The sequence below is a fragment of the Pleuronectes platessa genome, chromosome 19, assembly GCF_947347685.1.
Source record: "Pleuronectes platessa chromosome 19, fPlePla1.1, whole genome shotgun sequence".
Classification (NCBI taxonomy): Eukaryota; Metazoa; Chordata; class Actinopteri; order Pleuronectiformes; family Pleuronectidae; genus Pleuronectes; species Pleuronectes platessa.
In genome coordinates, this window is record NC_070644.1 from 1,662,278 (window position 1) to 1,685,518 (window position 23,241).

Below are 23,241 nucleotides of genomic sequence, written 5' to 3' on the forward strand. Positions count from 1 at the left end.
CAGCAGCACTACTCTAAACACCTGACCTGTATCAATACATTAACTCTGTACATTAGTGTTATAGTGAGTGGCAGTGCAGTGTGTGGAATCCTGTAGCTAGAGGTCAGGAGCTGCAGCTAATGTTCACATCAAACAGAATCATGAAAGCAATCGGGAGCAGTGACTTTTGTTATTTGTAGTGTTTCTGATCTCCTGAGATTAACACAAGACAGCCTCTAGTTTGATCTCTGAATGGAGCATAAACTACAAACCATCCATTGAACAGCAGTTCTGTATTGATGAGAGGTCAGAGGAGAAGGGTCAGACTGCTCAGAGCTGGAGTATTTCTGTCACATGGACTAACTACTCGTCTGACCTTCAGCAGGATGATCTACAGCAGCAGAGACCACGTCAGGTTCCTCTCCTGTCAGCCAAGAACAGAAATGTGAGGCTGCAGTTACACAGACTCACCAACACTGGACAGGATCTCGATTTCTGCTGAGGCTGCTGATGATAGTGTCACAGCCTGGAGTCAAAAGTTTTCTTTACACCTGGTTCAATGTCAGTCTATTTGAGTATTGTTGCTGTTAATCTCTTGATGGTCACAGTGTACCATCTTTTAATGGGTACTTTCAGCAGGACCATCTGGACGCTGCATGTCACAAAGTAAGAGTCTCAAACTGGTTTCATGTGAACTTCAGTGACATGTTCGGCTGACAAAACAGCAGAGATGAGTGCAACACATCAACAGGGAGCAGAACCTAAATCCATGCTAAAATGACATAAGGATTCCTGTGAATGACGCAGGGATTCCTCTTTTAAAACCAGATGTGCTTCCTGAGCAAAATCACACACCAAAAAGGGATTATTGTCCAGTTTGTGAACATCCACAGCAGCTTTCCTCTGGATTTCATCTGGTCATAATGAGCCAATACACAAAATTTGATGTATTTGCTTTGGTAATAACAAAGATACAGTTTTTTTTTTGTGTAAATGAATAATTAGTCACAGAATTGTTGACAGTAAGGTGTACTGAGGCCTGACATTACTGTTTACTGTGCATATAATGTATACATTAAACAAAGTCTTTGAAAAGCATGCACATCAGAAAACAAAAACATTTCAATTAGTTGAAAATGTTTGAAGGCTGCTGTGTGTCATGTGAGAGACATTAACTTAACATTATATTACAGAGTCTCACAATACTGAGCTGTGTGTCATACTGGTTACAACACTTTAATTCGAATGAATTAAGTCAGTTAAAATGAGGCAAGTGATATTCCCATACACTGCTAAAAAATGAAGGTAAAACTTAATCGTCACATTATAATAGAGGAGATACCAGGAGACCGGCCGAAATGAGAGCTGGACAGGGCTGTAGAAGAGCATCGTGAAACTTGATGGAAGGATTTTGTATGGGTCAGGAAAGAATCCATATAAATTTGGTGTGGATCTGGATCAGGGAATGGATCAAAGAATCTTCATTTCTCTTTAACGTTGTGAGATATAACGTTTTTCTAACAATTTTTTCTTGATTTCTAATATAATATTTCATGGATATTGATGCAAAAAAAGAAGGCATTTTTGGGAGATTGACATTTATGAGAGGGATTGGGTGCAGATCCAAAGAGAAAACCTGAATCTAGAGAATTTAAATGTGGTTTGATATGGAGACTGGTGGTTCTTGGTGGAGATATGAACTCTACTGAGTGACTGTTCTAGAAAATAATGTAGTCAAATGATCTGACTATCGAAATAGTTGCTGGTTTATTTTTCTAATATTCAAATCAGCTGTATCAGCCCTACATAAAGTACCTGAACAATGGTAAAGTCTTAATATGTTTAGGTAGTTAATGAAGAAAAGGAAAATTAATTGAGATCACACATATTCAGTCTTTGGCCGAAAAAGGGACCTTCATCAGAAGAAGATTCTCCAAGTGGTTTCGCCTTCTTTCAGCATAAGAAAAAAAATTTAAAAGGAGAGAAGAGCCAAGCAATTTCCACATGTTGAGAAACATCCCATACCTTCCGTCTGTTATAACAGAAAAGATCTGCAATTAGAAATAAATCATTATTTCATTTGAACTGAGACGAACGCAATCTTGCCATTGGTTAAATGTGTAGAGGTAACATTTATGTGAAGGAGAAAAGTTGGCACAGGATGGACAAAATTTTGAATACATCCGTGACCTTCACTTTGTAAAATCAGTGTTAGAAATATGTTCAACAGAAAAAGTGGAAGCCTCACCACAGTGCCATCACAGTGATTTATGTGCAACTCCAGGGCTGCATTAAGATGCAATGTGAGAGGTGCATGTGAATCTAACACGACTGTAAAGTAAAATCACATTTAAAGCATGGAAACATAGAAGTAATAAAAAAAGAGAAAGAATTCAGTACATCGGGAGATGGATTTATTTAGCATGTAATATCCAAACCAATGGTGTATGCAATTTACAGATCAATCAATCCTATTTAAGATATGAGCAGATATCTTACCTTCACTACTGACAAAGACAGATACATGTCGGTTTTTTTTTGGGTTAACCGGGGACAGGCTGACAGGATGTGGTTGAACCTCATATGCAGCTGAACCTCTCTATCAGATCTGATTCAGTGCATGACATTTGGAGCCAGATGATAAATACACATCATATTGTTGCATATCTCTCACCATTATTCCTATATAAGTGCATGTGTTGCAGTCAGATGAAACACATTTAAATTAATGATCACTTAAATATAATTCCAGTGTAAAGCAGATTATACTTCATTTGATTGGCAGTTACACTAGTTAGAATACCTAAAACCAAGATGAGTCTGTCATGTGTTTGAAGAACATTGTCAAATTCTGACAAAGGTAGAAACCGTGCAAAATTGTTTTCATTTGATAAAAAAAAAAAGACAATAACGGTCAAGTGTTACAGATAATGTAGATTTGTAAACAGGAAAATTTCATTTAAATCCATGTATCATTTTCAGGTTGTAGGTAAAAATGTGATTAGAATAGAAAACCTATTATATCACTGCGGTTCATCCAGGTGTGATCAGTGATTGCTGAAGCTCGCTCGCTCATGCACGCACACACACACAGAGACACGGACAAGCAAACACACACGTTACATGACTGTATCTTCTGCACTTCCTGTAAACAAATTTGCTTAATGTAAGACTAAAAAGACCACACGTTGGTGCAGTCACTTGTAAGGCTCAATGTGAAGCTGGGGTTGTTTTAAAGCCTGGAGCTGCCTTTGTCCACACTAACTGACTCTTAGCAGACAACTGTGTGCAGCTTTTTGTATTCAGGTAAACACCTGAGGTACAAACAGCTCATCTATACAAACAGATATGATCTTTCTTCCGTAAAGGTTGTAGAAGTAAAGGACTAACTCATATTTCAACCGTCTGCATTCACTCAGATCACATGATCCCAATTAGTTGGAGGAAGCTGGGTCCAGGTGTCTGAGTGCTCCCCCCACTAGGTGGAGGCTTCCGGTGATGAGGATGTGGATCTCGGCTACGTTGCAGAGTGGAGGAGCTTTGGCCATGATGCTGGGTCTAACAGTTAAGACCCTCTTGGCTGTGTCTGTCAGCACTGAATCCCTGCCCTGGGTAATCCACTGAAGGGCACTGAGGATGCATGGGAAGACCAGGGTGTCGGTTTTCTTCTCAGGGACCAGGGGAAGGGCTTCCTCGATGAACAGCTGCGATCTTTTATCATCTAAACTACGATGGTGAAGACGCCAACTCCTCTCATTGTCCAGGCAGCGAGTCAACATGTTCTCCACCGAGACGTTAAAGTTCTGCTGGTCTGAAAGGAGCCAAAATGACAGGATGATGTAGGTTAAACATTTTTAGTAACACAAACAATTTAAGATTTTACATCATCACATACAGTATCAATAAGAGGAGACACTATGGATCATTTTAGGAAACATGCATATTTATATATTTATATTTAGTTGTTAGATATCCGTCCAGTGAGGTAAACATATGAAGTTTTCTGAAGTCTTGCCAGCTTTGGAACCATTGTGCTTTTTTAGGGGAAGGAACCAAGACAGAAACAAGACTGTACCCAGAATGATTAACCTTATAAGAGTAACCACACTATGTCTAGTCCTGATCAAGCCCAAGGACCTCTGTAGACCTGCTCTGAACACTTCTCTAAACGAAAGACTTCTGTTTTTAATTTAATAAATCATGCTTCACTAAAATCATTATAGTGTAGAATGTTGGCAAAATAGATATTCTATCGACTTAAATGCACAACACAATAATGTTTAAAACGAGTCTTAAAATGTTCTGAAAACAATGTAAACTAGGGCTACGTTGTAGCACTTGCGGGCCCGAGCACCCGCACGTTGAAGCCTGTTGCGGTCGGTGGAGAGAGCGATCGATGACCAAGCGCACATCATCGATCGAGCATGCACTTCTCCACAATAAATGCGTTTTGCGCTCTGCGGCAGTAGGATTGCCAGTAGGTGGCGCCATCACTATTATTACGCACAGACATCTATTTATCTGTTCATGTAGGCGCTCTGATGTAGCGTGAGCAATTTTGTGTCAATCGGACAATGTTAACACAACTTAATATTCACACTGATCAGTAGGTGGCGCTATGACCCTGAACTAATATTTATATGTGGAGCTGTTCAGATTAGTATTGTGATCATAGGTCAGTAGTTTGGAGCCGGTTGGATAATGCAGAGTGGATTAACAAAGTACTTCCTGTTTCCTGGCGAATCAGTAGGTGGCGCTATGACACTGAGGAAATATTGACACATAGAGCTGTTCAGGCTTGTACTCTTATCATGTGACAGAAGTTTGGTAGTGATAGGACAATGCACAGTGGACTTATGAAAACATCGTGTCCTTTGGCGAAGGATGATCCTTCGCCAAACATCAATGTTTACATGGTTTGAGGAAATGTCACAATTCTGACCTTGATTCAATGACTTGACTGAGCTCATTTGAGCTGTATATCTTAAAGCAGCCAGGAGCAGTTCATCAAAGTATAAAACATGTCACTTCCTGTAGCCACCAGGGGGCGCTGTAATTTCAAGTCATAATTTCTGTGTAGATGTCATCAGGATGGCACCCTTGTCTTACATGTCTAGTTTGGACTCGATTGGACAATGTATGTCCGAGATACAGAACCTCGTGTTTTGATGGCGTTTAATCAAACTCAAGACGCCACGCCACGGTCACACGGTGTGACGAAAGGTCAATCTCTTAATCACTTTTTATCTCCATCTTGTTGTGATGGCACTGATCTTAATTTGAAGTTAATCTGATGAAAGCCCTGGGACAAGTGCATCAAGTAAAAATGTGGAATATGGAAAAAAAATGGCCACTTAATCCAAAATGGCGGCCTCCCTGTTTGGTCAAGCATACCTATCCAAGATATTTTTTTGTTTGTTATGAAACGACACATGTCCCGATAGATTTGTATAAATGTCGGCCATCGTAGTGCCGGGGTTGCCCTATAGGGGGCGCTGGTCAGTTTTTTTGCCACGCCCATTTCTTAAAACCATATGAATATCTTCAGGGGGGGGCTGTTGTTACACACATGTAGTTTGAGAGAGATAGAATCATGAACACTGAAGTTACAGCAATTTCGTGTTTCACGGCGAGTTGATGAACTTTAATGCCACGCCATTCATATGGCGTTTGACGAAAAGTCACGGTAATCTTATGTCTTCATTGTCAATGTCTTGGGACCCATTTGATACAGTTTGACATGGTTGAGGTCAGTGGATGAGGAGAAATTCATCCAAGTGTAAGACAAGCAAAAAACAAGACATTTCCTGTTGCCACCAGGGGGCGCTGCGGTTTTAAGTCATCATTTATGCATAGATGTCATCAGGCGGGGACTATTGTCTTACATGTCTAGTTTGGACTTGATTGGAACATGTATGTCCGAGATACAGATGCCCGTGTTTTGATGGCGTGTAACCAATTTTTAACGCCATGCCACGGTCACACGGTGTGATAAAAAAAAAATCCCTCAATCATTTTTTATCTCCATCTTGTTGTGATGACACTCATCTGAATTTGAAGTTGATCTGATGAAAGCCCTGGGACAAGTACGTAAAAGTAAAAATGTGGGATATTGCCAAAATGGCCACTAAAAGCAAAATGGCGGACTTCCTGTTGCGTTTTTCATAATGCTCCATGAGACTTTTTTTCATGACTGGTCACGATACACCTATATCCAGATTTTGATGAAAATCCGTTATGTGGAAACCTAGGGGCTGGTTCCAGGGGGCGCTGTAGAGCCATTTTGCCACGCCCAATTCCAATTACTCCAGAATACTAAAATATCCGCAGACCTTGAATTTCCTGCAAAGTTTCATAACTTTTTGAGCATGTCTAGACCCTGAAAAAGCCCCCCAAAGGGAAATAATAATAATAATAATAATAAAAATCCTTACAGATTCAATAGGGCCTCTCACCATTCGGTGCTCGGGCCCTAATAATGAGGATGTCACTCTAAAAACTACAGTGTGTTTAATGGTCTGGAATAATTCTTTTAGAATTGCTAGGTATTATGTTAACAATAAAAAAAACACTGGTATAGTCCATTAATCCTTCAGGTAGAGGTGGTTGTAAACCAAATACAGCTTCATGAAACGGCCTCAATGATCTCACCTGCATTACAAGAAGGGATGGCTTCAGTGATGTTTGGGCAGAACACAGCAAAGTCAAAATGACATGGCTGAATAGAAACACGAAAGGTGGAACAGCACGAAAAACAAAGTTAACAATTTCCCCAACATGTACACTTATCACACAACTTACTGAAAATCCACCCTCACATTATTCAACCTGAGTATGATCGGAGCAGGAGGAGCCAATCACGGACAAGTATTTGTCTTAAACTAGGCCAATTGTTCACTAAAGCAAATTATATTTCTTTAACATCTCCAGTAGATTTTAACAACGGAAATAAACATGTTTAATAAGAAAAAAGGACAAAAAAGGAAATAAACAGAAATCCAAAAACATAACCATAACATACTGCAAACAGCTATCATGACAACATCGTCATTTTGTGAAGGGCTAAACACACAGCTGTACTCACCACCAGGAGTTTAAGCATGGCTGCTGAGTCTCTCTCTCCTGTGGCATTGAAGAGTAAAACTCTGGCTACAGGTCCACTACAACACAAATATGTCAGAGTTATTGGTCAAAAAAAGTAAAAGCAAAAAGCAGCAGCTCACATTCAACTCATTCTATTTAAAAGTGACTAGGTACTCGATCAGGCATTTCTGATCATGTTCATACTGGCTTATCGTGCTGGGACCCATTAAAGCTGTGGTGATATTTTATATTTGTATTTCCTGTTTAACTTGTTTTCTGAATAACTGTGCATGAAGTGGCTCTCATTCTTTCAGAAGAGACTAGCACTCAAGCCACTGAACTTGTATAGGTTGTTTGATGCATGCAGGTGTAATACAGCCTTATGTTGTAGGGGGGAGCCATTCACCTTGCCTTCCTCTCATGCTGGGCTGCAACATCTCTGAACCATTGCACACAGGCCTGCATACTGCGCATGGTGTGAGCTCCATCCAAGAAGTAGGTGACTACTCCATGTTTCAGAGTCTGATTCCTCCCTGGCCACTCAGTATCTGCCAGTCCTGAGACCAAACACACCCATCACACATCGCCTGGAAACTGGGTTTGTTAACAGTGTATTTGCCTAATCAGTTTGGTTAATTTGGGCTTGACCTCACTGATTACTCCGGTTTGTGTGTATGGTACATCTTAATATTGTTCATAATTTAAATGTAGATGAAAACTACATATTTTCAGACAAATATATATATATATATATATATATATATATTTTAAAAAGGCAGAAGGGTCCAGTTACCTTTTATCACCACCGTACATAAAAACATAAATATCTATCTTTATTGGACATTAAACGACTTTAGCTTGTTTACAGTTGAGAGTTAACACCTGAACACACCAATGTGTTGAATAAGCTCTGTCAGAAATCTCAATTATCTTTCTTTGTCGTTAGACAATTTCCCCACTGTGGGACAAATTCATGATTATCTTAGATTAACTGTGCTCCGATAATCAGGAAAGGATTTTGTTTTTGTGACTCACCTTTCACCATGATGGGGTTGGGCTTAAAGGAAGTGGCCTGAAGTACACCTGTGTGCTCAGGAATGGTGGAAGGAAAGCTATTATCTGTTGAGAGAGGACATGTCGTAGACAACACTTAAACCCTGGAAGACAATAACAATACACAATACTGTCTTCTTCATTCTGTTAAAGTCATACATGTTTTCATAGGTTTCTGCTAAAACGTAAGTAATGTTGGGAAATCTATGAAGACAACACAGATTGTTTGCATGATATTTTGAACCTGGTTATTATTATGGTTGTAAAGGTACCTTTGTAACCTTTTTACCTTGTGTTTTTATCTGATATGAGGATTCTACTCAAGGCTTATTCACAATATTGCATAATTTCATTACTACCCCTTTCCACCAAGGCAGTTCCAGGGTCAGTTGGGAGCCAGTGCCTAGTCTCAAACCAGTGGCTACAAACAAACCAATGTTAGAGGATGTCAGCTGAGTGTGTGTCGGTGTGTCTACATGTCAGCGTAAAAGAAAGACAAGAAGAGAGAAGTGGGCAGGAGGAGTCTGGATGGACTCAATGAATGAATATATATCATTTAAAATAATCAATATTAAATGCTAGTTCGTGGGTTCATTTATAAAGTTGATAAATTCTTGAGGAGGCAGGCAATTATATTAGCAAGATACAATGACAAATCACCCAAACAGTCACCCCAAAAAAACAACCGATTGCCTCACCCATCACATAGACGATATATTAGTGTCAAATAAGTGTTGCTTGGAAATCCGAGACGTAGACAGGGACGTGTATGGTAATGTGATTTCTGCTCTAGCCCAAGGAAAAGCAAACTATTCTGAAAAAGGTTTGCAAGTTGAACCAGCTCTGAACAAGCACTAGCACTCGATTCACTCTTGTGGAAAAGGTTTATAAAACCGACTTTATTTTCAGTGTGCATACCACATATTTCTGCTTTCCCAAAATAATCCATCCACCTGACAGGTCTGGATGTTAGCCGTATTCATAAGATGAGATGAGAAATTTACAATGGAAGAGATAACCAGAGCAGTGTCTGCAGAACTGAAAGTGCAACATTTAACCATCATCGACCTAAGAATGTGTCGTCTGGTCCTGTGCTACCAAGCAGGATCTGTGGTTATAAAAATGACTTCAGGTTTAACTTTGTCCTACGAGGCAGGTTCACTTCTTAAACCCACCTGAAAGACATCTTTTCTGTAGCCAAGTGTGACTCAACTGGAGGGCCAGGGAGGCGTTGGTGCGTTGATGCAACCCTGCCAGGCCAAGACGCAAAGGTCCACAGTCTGCCTGATAGTCCTCCAGCTCTGGACACACCCACAGAGGACACTATGACAACAACAAGTGAGAATGTAAAAATGTAAATACAAACAACTAAGCAGCTAGAGGGGGCATTTCAACAGACGGACTGAAAGTATTAGAACGTGTCGTCACTTACTCTAATCTCCGTGGCCCGGTCCTTGAGCACAGCCATTGCATTTTCCGGTTGTTTGGCGGTGAAGGCAGGAACCCCCAGCTGAAATCACATGAGAAGGATGAGTAGTATGTGTGATGATAGAAGTGTTAAAGATACTCCACAACAGAAGTGGGGAACCTCGGGCCTCTGGGCCATATACAAGCAGCTGTGACTTGAGAAGTTGAGGGAATCATCCACTAACCAGCAGGTCACTGGTCTGATCTCCCATTTTGTGTGCCCAAGTATCATTGACAAGACACTGATGCTCATATTGCCCCTAACGGCTGTGTCAGGTTGTGATAGAGAAAGTGCTGCATGAATGCAATATAGGAATGTGTGTGAATGGGTGGATGGCAAAACTATACTGTAAAGTGCAGTGAGTAGTCATCGAGACTAGAAAAGTGTGGTATAAATACAGACTATTTAACATGCGGCCTGAGAAACTACCTCATTCAGACTGTACACTGTATGGACTGTCCAATCACAGGATCATTACAGCTGGAAAAATGAGGTTTCTTTCTTTGGTGGAGTTTTCTGTCAAACCAGAAAACTACATTCTGACAGATAACATGTTTAACATGCAGATTTTGTGCTCATCGAGCTGATAGCTAAGAACCTGAAACCTCACTCAGAAGGAGAATCAGTGAAGGAGCCTTGTTGCTGATGTGGAGCTGTTGGTAACAAAGTAAAACTTTGCATTTTGTTCAAACTCTGTTTTACTACTCTCTAAGAGCATTCGCTACTGTGACACTTGAACATGCTTTCAGATATTTGTCGAGAGGTTTCAAGACATGAAAAGTTTTTAAAAAAGGATGATTTTAGGATGATCTAGATTATTATACTTTCAATATTTAGTCCAATCACAGCACCGCATTTCTGATATGAGCAGCTTGAACAACACACCTTGAAGATGCCTCCTTTTTGCCAGGCAATTTTTTCAATGGTGTCTCCGAGAATCTGAGTGTGGTCTATACCCAAAGAAGAGATGCCACACACCCACGGCCTCCTGTTGGGACAAAACCATAGAGAGGAGAAGACATTGATAAAGATGTAATAAAAGCCTAAACCTAATGATACATCTGCTGATAAATCAACTTCCTCAGCAACAGTGCAAAACAGGAACAGATGTAGGAATAACTTAACAAGCAAACTCAAGCAAACTGAATTGCATCCCTCTATGGTTGATTCTGTTTTTGTAAATGTCTAAATCCTTTTTGGGTGAAAACAATGTTTCCACAATAGTGCTTCCAGGTTATTTGTAGGGAATCTCTGTCCACAGTAAATCCTAATTAACATCAATACAAACAGCTATATCTTTTTCACTCTGTTTTTAGGTGGAAAAGATGTGGTAACATATGGCACAGTTGAACTTCTTTCATTTTATCAACATGAATACAGGGTTATAACAATAGCTACACATTGGGTCTTAACAGAAAAAAGTAAGAGATGACGGAAAGTAATCTTCTTAACCACACAGCTCCCATTACACACAAAGGAGGTTACTTGTCCATGTGACCCTTCTATTCAGGATCCTCTGCTGCACTGTGGTCATCTATGCTGTGTTTTACTGCAACCAAAGTCATTATATCGTTTTTCTCATCACACCCTGCAGCACACTACACTAAAGCCGTTGTCAGACATTAAAAGTCATCAATGCACCCACTAGTTCACGGTGAATCCTCTTGATAATCTCCTGCGTTCTTTCATGAACATAATCCAGAGTTCAACCACTAGAGCTCTGCAAAGACAAGATTGTCACGACTTTCTTTAAGCCAAAACATTTTGTTGTCAGACCAGTTTTACCAGTCATTTATCAATAGTAAAATAAATAAAACTTCAGTAATTATTTAATGTCACACATTAGTACGCAGACTACAGATAGTGGTTATGTTTCCGAACTTGGACTTATATTTCTGTTGGGATATATATAACTTATATTTGAAACAAAAAGATGAATTACTGAGTGGAAAGCACAAAACATGTGTCTGCACTTCTTGTCAAATACAAGCGCACGTGACATGCATGACTGCACCCACTTCTGCTGTCAGTAGAGATTTGGCTCTGTTTGAGGGAATTTTCCCAGCGTGGGATACACGTTTATCTCATCACATATCATCTTCATGTCAGTTTAGCTTCACTCACAAATACGCAACCCTGGTTTGTGTTTTTGGATGTAATTCCCCATCTCTCTCTTCTCTCCTACTGAGGCATGAAATAATGACAATCAAAAAGACAAAATACAAATATGTACACCCCAATTCATCTTTCCTAATAAATGTTCTTCAATATTATCCTGAAGTTGTTTGAAAGCGTTTCTGGTAACACACACTGTGTTTAGCTTACTCCTCTGTCCTATAGAATTCTACTCTTCTGTAAAACAAAATATTACCATGTAGTATTACTACTCAGGCCTCTCCCCAAAGAATGGAATAATGGCGCTGCACCATTATACCTAGTCTTACTTGTATTGGATTGGCCAATTTTACCCTTAAGCTGCAAAACAGAGCGTTGTTATTGGTGGGGACCAGAACACTGGAAAAATAATTTATTGTCATCAAATACTGGTGGAGAGGAGCCCTCGCTCCATGCCCCTACCCGGGCTGGAGGCACTCTGATTCTGCGCTCTGACAGAGGGAGAGCCCTGCTACTACTACTACTACTATGAAAACCATATAATTGAACCACAACGTGGTAGTGGTTGATAATCCTTCATTGGTACAAACACACTGTGAGGTTTAATTTAGACAATCATTGTCCAGCTGCCACAAATGCTCACTAGAAAAAGATGCAAATTACTCTGCCTTTCAAAATTGTCCCTTACAAGTAGTAATTAACCTTTAACACTTTACTTATCATACTTCTGCCATGGAGTTAATGTTTCATTGCCGTTTGTCTGTACACAGGATAACACAAAAACCTCTGAATCGATTTTCTTGAAAATGTGGAAGGGTGGGGTACGGCCAACATTTAACATAAGCCTGGGAGGAGGTTAATACGTATTAAGCCATCCTAATATAGGCTCTAGGCTTCAAACAGAGAATCTTACCTTATAATATTGGTGCAGTCATATGCTCCACCAATTCCAACTTCAATTACAGCCACATCCACCTGAACAAACAGTGGTGTTATAATTTTAACACAAGTTAGAATAAGTCATAAAACCGTTCATCCTACTTGAAGGGCCAGAGGATAGTGACACTGGTTCAACACTTTGTTACTACAACACACTGACCAGAGCAAGAGTTCTTAACCACTGCAGGATTGCAAGGACACTTTCTAAGCTCTCTGTTGTACTGTTGAACTTCTACATACTTCTACTGTTGAACAATTCTAATAATTGACAAACTATTCTATTTATTGACCTGTATAATAAAGTAGTGGAAAAAATTGTTATAGTTAGTGATAAAAATCTATGGCTGGAACATACATAAAAAAATGGAGAGTATAGAACTAGAAGTTAGTTATAATCAGAACAAACTGAGTAGAACCATATCTCTACTTGCAACCCCATCACCCAAGCTGCCAGCATACCTTCTCCTGAAGAAACACATGGAAAGCCAAGATGGTGAGGAAACGGAAGTATGCCGGCATCGTTCCTCCGTGGGCATTCTTTAGAGGTCAAACATAAGGAAAAATGACTGCATCACTTGTGTGTTACCATTATGCATGCAGTATATTAAAGTCCCCGTGTGTATAATATTTCTGAAGACAGCATCTTTAATTAATTCAATGATCCACATTTTTTATTGTAAACAATAAGACGATCCTAGTTAAAAACTGGTGGAGTCGTTATGTTTCCTTAAGGTTATTTGTTATAACTTAGGGTTGTATGGCACCAAATGATAATATACTGCACATTATCTAAAGGCACAAAGTAAGGTTGAGACCATCCTTGTCAAAATTCAACCAGTCAGGAATGACAGTGTCTGGACCCTGCTCCCTTGATCAAATATGATTAGAGCATTCAGGAAGAGATATACATATAATTTTTTTTAATCAATATTTCATGTTGATGTCAATTATTTTTATTTAATGACATTGGTGCCGTGCTGCTATCGTCTTGTCATGTAAAGAAGTTTTCTGACGATTAACACTATCTTTAACACAAAAAAATCGGCAATGTTTCGAATCAAACTATCAATTGGGTTCAAAGAGTTAAATCAAAGCACAGCCCTTTTTTTCCTTACAAAACACAACGGTTTAAACAGTCATATGTATACCAAAAATATATGTATTAAATTGCAAGTCTCTTTGATTTTGATTTTGAGGCATGGCTTCAAAATGTTGCACAGTAAAGTTTTTGTTAGACCATCAATCTATCCAAAATATTTAAACAGCAGCCAAACATCACACTGAACACTACTGTGACCTACAGTATGTGCTCGATCACATGAGGGTCAGGCTCATCCTGGCATGAAGGTTCTCATTTGGCACCAAATTCAATTAAATCTTGTGACACTGATAATGCTCGAGTTAGGCTGATTATACACAATGTATTGGGATGCCTATGGTTACTTTGAGATGATCAAAGGTCATTGCACTGAGTGATGTAAGTGAGTGCAGTGAATGATTAGCCAGGGTTGGTTGGTTCCTTTCCACTCAGTCCAGTTTCAGTTCAATAACAACACATTTAAATGTCTGAATTTTACACAACTCTGCCTTGATAAATGACTTACCTTTGTTTCATCCAATCGTCCATAAATCTGCCAGAAGTATTTAGTGAAGAGCTCTTTTCCAATGGGCCGCCCATTGATTCGAATCCTCTCCCTAACTTCTACCAAGTGTGGAGAACTGCAACCAAGAGGGAAACTTTAATTGAAAAACTAACCCTGCTACAGTTTATATAGTATAAATAAATACCTTCTTACCCATGTAAAATGTCATTTAAACACTTTCTTTATCGTCAACTTCAAACAAGTAAATAATAACCCAAGACATTAGAACAGCAACAAACCAAAGTGTTAAGTCAATGGGGAGAGAAGTTGTCCGGAAACAAGCCTAACCTACATGGTATTGATAATCAGGGCTCTCTTGGATATAAAACAGCATCAATTAAAGTCAAGATATATATACTTTTTTGTTCAGAAAAGGCCCCCCAAGGTGTTTTAAAGATATCGTGTGTTTCATTGAGCTTGACATTTTTGGTTTAAATGACAGATTAATTTTGTGCTGGTAGATGGAGAACAATATGTACAAGAAGGACAGAATCATAGGTATAGAACACATGGATGTCAGATAAAAAGGTAATAACACTAATGAATCATTAAATGAATATTATTATACAATAACATCACATGTTACATATTTATTAACCATGAAGCCCAGAGTCAAAGGCCTAAAGGTACATTGATATTAAGGGTAAAAAAACAATTTCTAGGCTTTTTTGGACCAACATATTAATTATTGTACTGTGACATATTACATAAACAAATATTTGATGCAGCACATCTGCACAAAATCACACATTTGCTTGGATTTGAATTTGCACACTTGAGACAACTATTCAAATCAAATAAGTGTTATAGTGCTTTAGCCCTAGTCTTATAGAGCTGCCATAAGTTTTACAAGCCACTCGATTTTCATTGTCCTTTTTGAAGCCACAATGATTCATAAGGCTTGATCTGTTACCTCCTATCATCCTGTAAATAGGATATCAGTACGGCTTTAGAGGATGTCATCACTTCACAAGCTATCCTTAAGTCACAGAATCAAAATGTTAGATAGCAAAATAGAACATGAGATACTGGCAATGCACCAAATTCACAGTACTGGGCTTTTACTCCCTTTCAGTTCAAGAAACAAGAACTGGCAAATGCTACTCAAACTGACATGTCAGTATTTCACATTGAGGCATTGTGGCTTAAAAAATGCTCTGTGAAGTGTCCGTTATTACTTTCATCGTCTAAAAAGAGGAAATCAGTGCGGCAGAATGGAGGTTAGCCAATGACTACACCTTAAATTACAAGTCATTAGTTCCTGAACAAAAAACAATTAGTTTCTCTGAGTTCTTCCTCAGCTTTGACAGGTCTTCAGGGACAGAGGAGGGGCTTACAACTTGTCAATTATCTAATTACAGACTTTCATTTAATTTCAACAATTTCATATAGTGTAAATATTATTCTCACAATATTATCTTTACCTGTAAAATCCTGTGCGGAACCCATAACTTCTCAAAATCTGCTCTGTGAATGCACATGTTGACCCCTGAAAGAGAAACACAGACACATAAAAGGCCAACCTTGTACAGCCGTTCAAAATAGTTTGACTCCTCTTTCATGAGTCAACACATGTTTGAATGTGTTTGCATGTCATAGCTACTAATGCCAGCTTTGAGATTTTGTTGAAAAAGGAAAGCTATCTACTATCATATGATCAGTAACATTTAAAAGGAAAAAAAGCACTGGGCCTGCCCTGTAGTCACACATTTTCTATTGTGCCTATAAATCTAACAGTTATGAATTTGCATCCATCAATGTGTGACTCACATGGCAGAAGATTACTGACTGAATCCAAACATTAACAGCTTGTGTATTTAGTAAGCTCACCTTGCCCTTTGTTCCTGTCACATGAATAATATTAAGATGGTCCAGCTTCTCCACCTTTGAAACACAACACACATTAGATAAGACAAACGGAATCACATAAGCCAACAATAACATCCCATGAAGCTCTAAAAGGTGTCAGAGTGATGTGACAGCTATGCCCTGTGTGCTACGTGACAATGGACTCACCGTGAGACCGGCTCGCTCCAAGAAGCCTCTCATGGCCTGGAGCTGCAACTGAGGGTTGCTCCGCTCCCGTCGTACCTGCTCCAGGGCACTGGCATTGGTCTGTAGAGTGTTCAGAGTGCAAATGGCATCCTGTGGCAAACACAAGCAGCAACATGTATAAAACACAGCCTGTTCTCCAACAAAACAGTATTCAGCTTAAATATTCACCTTACAAATCTTTAAAGGGTCCATATTGTGTAAAATACATGTTCTGGGCTTTTACTATACGTAATTACTTGAAGGGGGTCAGGAGGGACCCTCAACTATGAAGGCAGTCACTTCACAGACCATTTCACTCTGTCCATTCTAAGAAATATGTAATGAAACGTCTCGTTTTGTACTTCCTATCCGTGTGATGTACTTCGGTAATGCACTCTTCTCTCAGCCCCAACAAGCTGGTACCAGTCCAGCCTCCGAACCCACCATCCCCGCTCCCCGTCAACTCCACACCGAACGTGACACCAAGCAGACATGTTGCTTAGCTAGCATCTTGTTAGCTACCACAGGCCAACCACAACAAACAACACTAAAGAAAACAGTGTGCACATTCCCCCTAAGAACGTTACTGTTCAAGACCAGCGTTACGCTTTATTTTTTTCTGACGTGGAATTCTGTGTGAATGAGATAGCTTGCTCCACTCTCTGACTGAGTCAGAAAACATTGTTCAACTGTTGATGAACAGTTCTTTATCATGACTAGTGATTCATATTTTAACATTAAACGATTATAATGAATGCACAATGCTGTTATAACAAACTTAATGCCTCATTTCATTAGACAATTGCTTTCATTTTGCATGCTGTGTGAAATTTAAAGCCCCAAATTACAGTTAAGAATATCGAATTGAGTTTGCAAACAGAAACTTCAAAACTAGGACTGACATATGACACAGTACTAGGGTTGCAGCAGCTAATCAATTCAATCAATTGAAATCTTTAAGTAAAATAAATCACCTTCGTTCACCGTACTGTAGAGTACACTGCAATGAATAGTATATCATTTGCATTACTAACATTTGTTCAGCTACCTGTGTGAAGTAGTAGTAAACTGTACAGTAAGAGTGTGGTAGAAGTAGTACAGCGACAGTGTGGCAGAAGTAGTAGTAGAGTGAAAGTGTGGTAGTAGTATAGTGACAGTGTTGTAGAAGTACAGTAAGAGTGTGGTAGTACTGTAGACAATACAGAAACTCTGGGACTCTACAGTCTCTCCTCATCCAGCGGCTCTACAGCAGGTTTAAGTTCTGTCAGCTACACTTCAACACGACACACGATAACTCTCGGTGCTGGTGTAAACTTCTCTAGTGCTGGTGGCTCGCTAGCTCGTTAGCAGCCGGTGCAGAGCCGAGCCGAGGAGGCGGTGAGCGGTTACCTGGTACTCCATGCCCGGTATGTGAGGCGCCGTCTTGGTGCTGTAATGTCGGAGAGAAGGTCCCGCCAACCTGAAGGTCCAGTCCTGTTTCAGGAGCCGCGCTGCAAACATGGAGCTGCAGCGCACCACGCGCAACTTCCACACCATCATGCGGCGTCGAGCTGTCACAGGAAGCGTGTGCTCCGTTCACTGGCGTCATGACGTCACGCCTATCCAGCCCCCACATGGTCGGTAACAGGATTCTCTAAATCCTTCACTTACACTTCCTGTCAGCCACGTTATATGAATCTGAACTTCCTGCCAAGATAAAAAGCAATAACAAATCCTCAAATTGAGCTCTTCTTCTTCTTTCCGGCAGCCTAGGCAGAATTTAGTGCAATGCCGCCTCCCACCGGTAGGGTAACATCAATGCAGTTTATTGCCCTCAGTTTATATCTTGTGATATAAATTTGTAGTTTTAAGGAAGTGCAAGACTTCCCTATCTCTCTCCTTCTTGTACATCCTACCACCAGGCAGTGTCTTTACAGAAAATGTTTCAGTGCCCAGTTTGCCTATTTCTATAAATAGCTCCCTCCTTTCTTTGATATAGAATGGACAATACATCAAAATATGTTGGACACAGACCCCAGGACTCCACAGTCTTCCCAGTTGCCATCTCTGTGTTTTCCCTCAAGCACAACCCAACTTGCTAGTCCACAATGTCCGAGCCTTCGCCTTGTCAATTTGATATCGTCTATTCGAGGCATTGTTATTTTATTGATAGGTTTAACTGATGCTACGACCCTCAATCCTTCCAAGTGGCACCAGTAAATCTACTGTATTTTTGCCCAAACTTGCATTTGCTGCCCTATCCGTCACCTCATTTCCCTCAACCTCAACATGTGCTGGCACCTATGGCTGGCATCCATAAAAAAAAAACATGCTTTAAAATTTAACTCAGACAGTATATGTCTTAATAATGCTAAAGAATTTACTTTGTCTCTGCTTCAAGACTGAAACAAGCCTAACAACACACTCAACAATTTTTTCTGCAAAAGAGAAACATTTGTAATAATATTACCTTCAGAATTCAAGGCTGTTCCAGCAGTGTAAAATCAATGTTCACCTCTGGATGATTTAAGATAAGATCAATCAGTCAAATTTGATTTGTATAGCCCATATTTACAAATCAGAATTTGTCTCATAGGGCTTTAACAAGGTGTGACATCCTCTGCCCTTAACCCTCAACAAGAGTAGGGAAAAACTACAAAAAAAAAACTTTTAACAAGGTAAAAAGAAGGTAGAAACCTCAGATAAGATAAGATAAAATAAGATAATATAATCAAATTTAATATATGTTGAATGCTATTAAATTAACTTAACCAGTGTTCACATTAGTATTGCTATTAGTTACATATTTAAAGATTTAGATGTTGACAGTTTTCAAGTGATTTTTTGGAAGGCAAAAAAAACAACCTCCAATAGCACAATATATTTTATCAGTGAATAGACAAATGTGTCTGTTTAACAAATTATTTTTCTAAAGGAACCGAGTAGTCAGGCTCAGTTCATTGCTGATTTAGATGATCAGAGATTGATTAGAGAACAATGATAAAAAAATTATAAAAAACATTTTAAAAATTAACCTTTGAAAATGAGTACTGAGGCGATGCATCTTATTTATGGTCAACGGATAAAACATTAATATTAATGTGAAGGACACACACATTTTTGAGTGCAAAGAAATTTCCTCCGCTGCCCAAAATATCTAAAGTATATAGGATTTAGCTGCTTGATCTGTTGCAGTGCTGATGTTATTCAATTATTCTCTCCACCCAAACTAAAGCCAGAGAATGAAGTGAACATGCTGGGTTAGCTGGTTACATTATGAGAGAGGGCTCTGTTTAAACATTCATAGATGCTTGCTGGATTCACCTGTATATGGTAACTTTACACAAAGACGGCCACATCATAACGCACGGAATACTTAAGTAAAACTTGACGTAAAATATGGTACCGATATGTCACTAGTTTAAAAAACAAGACCAAAAGGTCATCATTTTTTGTGGATGAAAATGACAATAAAAGTGGCAGAAATCTAATTACAAACATTTGACTATATCATTTTTGTTAAAGCGCTTAAGGCTAAAACTGAATCTAAACCAAGTGCCAAAATAAAGTAATAAGGATCATAATAATGATAACTTTAAGGTCAAAGAAGACCTGGTTAGAGCCTTTGCTTGCACAAGCATGTTTGTCTTTTGTTTCCTCTCTTACTTATACATAGGCTCAGCATACGTTACCTTGTTGATTTACAAGCAGCTTCTTAACATTGAATACCCAGAGTTAAAGCTGAAGTCGACTCAATAACCACATACCCTGCTTCACAATGTAGGCCCCTTGTCTTAATTACATATTTAGAAATGTTTTAATATTACCAAACTTGTCCATTGTTGTGTTTGTTCGCTTAATTTGCATAATGTAATGGTCGCTATGACGTACAGAAAGTGAGAAAAAAACAGCCTAAATATGTTTAGAACTTAAAATAAGCTTTCTTCTACAGAATCGTATTACACTCACTTCACAAAAAAATTATTCTGTTTTTCTGGGATAATTATCTCGGAAATTCCGAGATAATTTACTTTTTGCACTATTACAATACTTATTGGCACCTAGTTATCATGTCTTCATGGCTCCATGAAATGCATGTTAATGCTCAGTAGTACAAATATGGTACTTTAATGTATTTACATAAAAAAATCGCCCTTACATTACTTTTACTTTTATACTTTAAGTAGTTTTGAAACCAGTACTTTTACACTTTTACTTAAGTAAAAAGCTTGAGTTGATACTTCAACTTCTACAGAGGTATTTTTAAACCCTAGTATCTCTACTTCTACTTGAGTAATGAATGGGAATACTTTTGACACCTCTGTGAATAAGTGATTTTTTCTTTTACACAGTTAAGCAATAATTCTAAACTAAATTTGATAACTAAGCTCTAAGTTTAGTTTTTTACCCATTCTGCACAATTCCCACATTACATAAAATTTTGAGGAAACAGGGTTATTATAATTATTCTCTCAACCTAATTCAGATATTATATTTTGCCAGTTTACACAGAGACACAAGTCAATTACTGTTCCAGAGTCTTTTTTTAGATGCTCTTTTAACAAAAATTTGAACCACTGAACAATATTTCATCTCTTTTATTGAGGCACTGGTTCAAATCACGGAACAGTAATCATGCTGTGACAGAACTAAAGCATTTAGAACTTGTCTATAATGTTTGTGGCTTAACTTTTGAGACTCTTCTTACAGCCGACACCTTTCCCCATTGTGCTCATTACTTTATTAATCTGTTCTAACCATGATCATTTATAATCCAGGATTATACCCTAAATTCTATTTCTCGTACTTGTTCAATAGTTTATATGTAGTGTCAGTGTTGGTTCTGCTTTGAAGTGATACCTGAATCCTATTACAATAGACTTGGTTTTACCAATATTAAGCACCAATTTATTAATGGTCACCCATATTACCACTTACTTTGAATCCTTAAGTAAAATATTATTCAAGATTCTCATTGATGATTCAGCGGCATATTAAGAAGTCATCCATTAAATTAACGTCAATTCATAAAAGCACACTTCACAGTCGTGCAAAAGTCGTGCAGAGTAAGAAGTTAATTGTTAAAGGGAGTGAGTCAGATGCTTGGTCGTGGGTCCAGAGGATATTTGCACGGTGCCAGATCCCCCCCCCCCCCCGCTTGTTTGATGGCCATGTTTTGCCGATGTACTTGAAACACAAGAACAGCTCTTTCTAAAGATAACAGATGATCATTTACAAAGACAGAAAATAAACAGCTCCCTTGTTGAACTCCATACGTAACATATTTGATCTTTGACAAACTGCCATTAGAGAAAACTCTCAGATAGCTCTTATCCACTTTAATGCAGTAAAGTGAAGCCATACTGTTTCATGTTATAGAACAACAAAGAGTGATCAATAACATCAAATACTGAAACTGAAATCAAGTAAAACTGCACCCACTGTTATGGCTGTTTCCTGGAAGCTGGTGAAAGGAGAACTCCGGCAGCAGCTGATGTCTTATGCAGAGGATTTTAATGTAGACTTGATGCATCAAGGAGATCAGAAGGGGAAACAATATACAAACGCTAACAGAGTAGCATGAGCAATTGTCCCCTCCAAGTCTGAAGATGTCCCTAACAGAATCCCCATGTATCTTCCTCTACTTGTCTCACCCATTCTAACAGCACATCCATGAATGGCTAGAAGTGCTGTCACTCTCTATCTTACATGTAGGTGTTCACATCCTATTGGATAGTTAAGCCATAAGTCTGCATAACTAAATCACATGGTGTCCTTTTCTTACCAATGGTGAAATACACAAAAGAGTTGTCGGTGAGAGTTGAAGTTGGTGCCGCATCTGAAATAGATATGAAAGTCCCTCAACGTAGACACTACAATGTACTGTTGGTTGGACCTTAATCTATAACCTGACCTTGGTACTGCTTTGAGAGAGAAGGGAGTATCTGTGGAATTAGACATGCTATATTCTCCTGTACAAATATAATGTTTGATATGCAATATACATAATATATAGTGGCACATACAGTAATGTGTGAGGATGGTAAAAAATTCCTCACTACCCACTAACTTTCCTTTTTCTTGTTCACTTTGCCAATCATTTTTAATTTGTATCAAACTATGCATGTAGAATGACTAGGCCTATAAGCTTGTTAATAACCTGTGTAATGTATTGATATAAAAATAGATTTGTATTGGCTCAAAAACAATCCTCCCTATTACCTTTTTTAAAACTGGTAAAAAAAATGATAGGGCGGAATTTGTCCATAAAAATAGTTGGATTCTTTGAGCGGAAAAACCTTTGCTACCTTCCAAGCCTTGGAACAAGTACATTTCTCAATACTCAATTAATAATATGACAGACAGGAACCCCAATTTAACTGGCTGCAGTTAAAAAAAATTGCTTCTAAATGATCCATGGTGGCCAATCCTGACCTTTCTTAAGCTGGTGCTCAACTAACTTTTATTATTTTAAATTTGAACTTCTCAACATTAAGAAATACAGTAATCATTAAAATAATTTGTAAGTTTTGCCACTTTATATTTTTTCGATGGCATTACTCCTCCTAGTCGCCAGATGTCGCCCTCAGTTATTCTCTACGGTATTATCTGTTATTGCTATCTTCAGGAACTCTCCTTATTATCAGAATTATAAAATATGTTGGATGGTAGTTAACATTTACATGCAGTTATGTTCGTGTGTCTGACCAAGTGCAACCAAATAATTTAATATGTGGAGGAAAGAAACATTAAAATGACATGAGAGTTACATCGAAACAACATAATGTCCTCATAACCCGACAAGACAACAACTATTCGATAATAATGGATCTTTCGTAATTTTGTTGATGACCAATGTAGTCTGTAATCTTTGTGTGGAAATTTTACATATTTATAACCAGGTTTTTAAATATTATTGTCTTCAATGAATCATTAAAACCAAAAGAT

At 38.6% G+C, this 23,241-nt stretch overlaps 1 protein-coding gene across 1 annotated transcript; it reads right to left on the reverse strand.

Moving 5' to 3' along the window:
• Positions 1-2,371: 2,371 nt before the first annotated feature.
• Positions 2,372-21,907, reverse strand: LOC128424975 (folylpolyglutamate synthase, mitochondrial). The gene is made up of 16 exons (XM_053411438.1): positions 21,736-21,907; positions 17,704-18,000; positions 16,297-16,425; positions 16,111-16,164; positions 15,705-15,769; positions 14,242-14,356; positions 13,097-13,174; positions 12,612-12,673; positions 10,469-10,571; positions 9,548-9,625; positions 9,291-9,438; positions 8,098-8,181; positions 7,469-7,619; positions 7,064-7,139; positions 6,631-6,697; positions 2,372-3,790 (listed from the first exon to the last, which is right to left on the reverse strand). Exons 2-16 carry the CDS (start codon positions 17,851-17,853, stop codon positions 3,414-3,416), a joined length of 1,737 nt encoding a protein of 578 aa, XP_053267413.1. The 5' UTR covers positions 17,854-18,000; positions 21,736-21,907; the 3' UTR covers positions 2,372-3,413.
• Between the last annotated feature and the right edge of the window lie 1,334 nt (positions 21,908-23,241).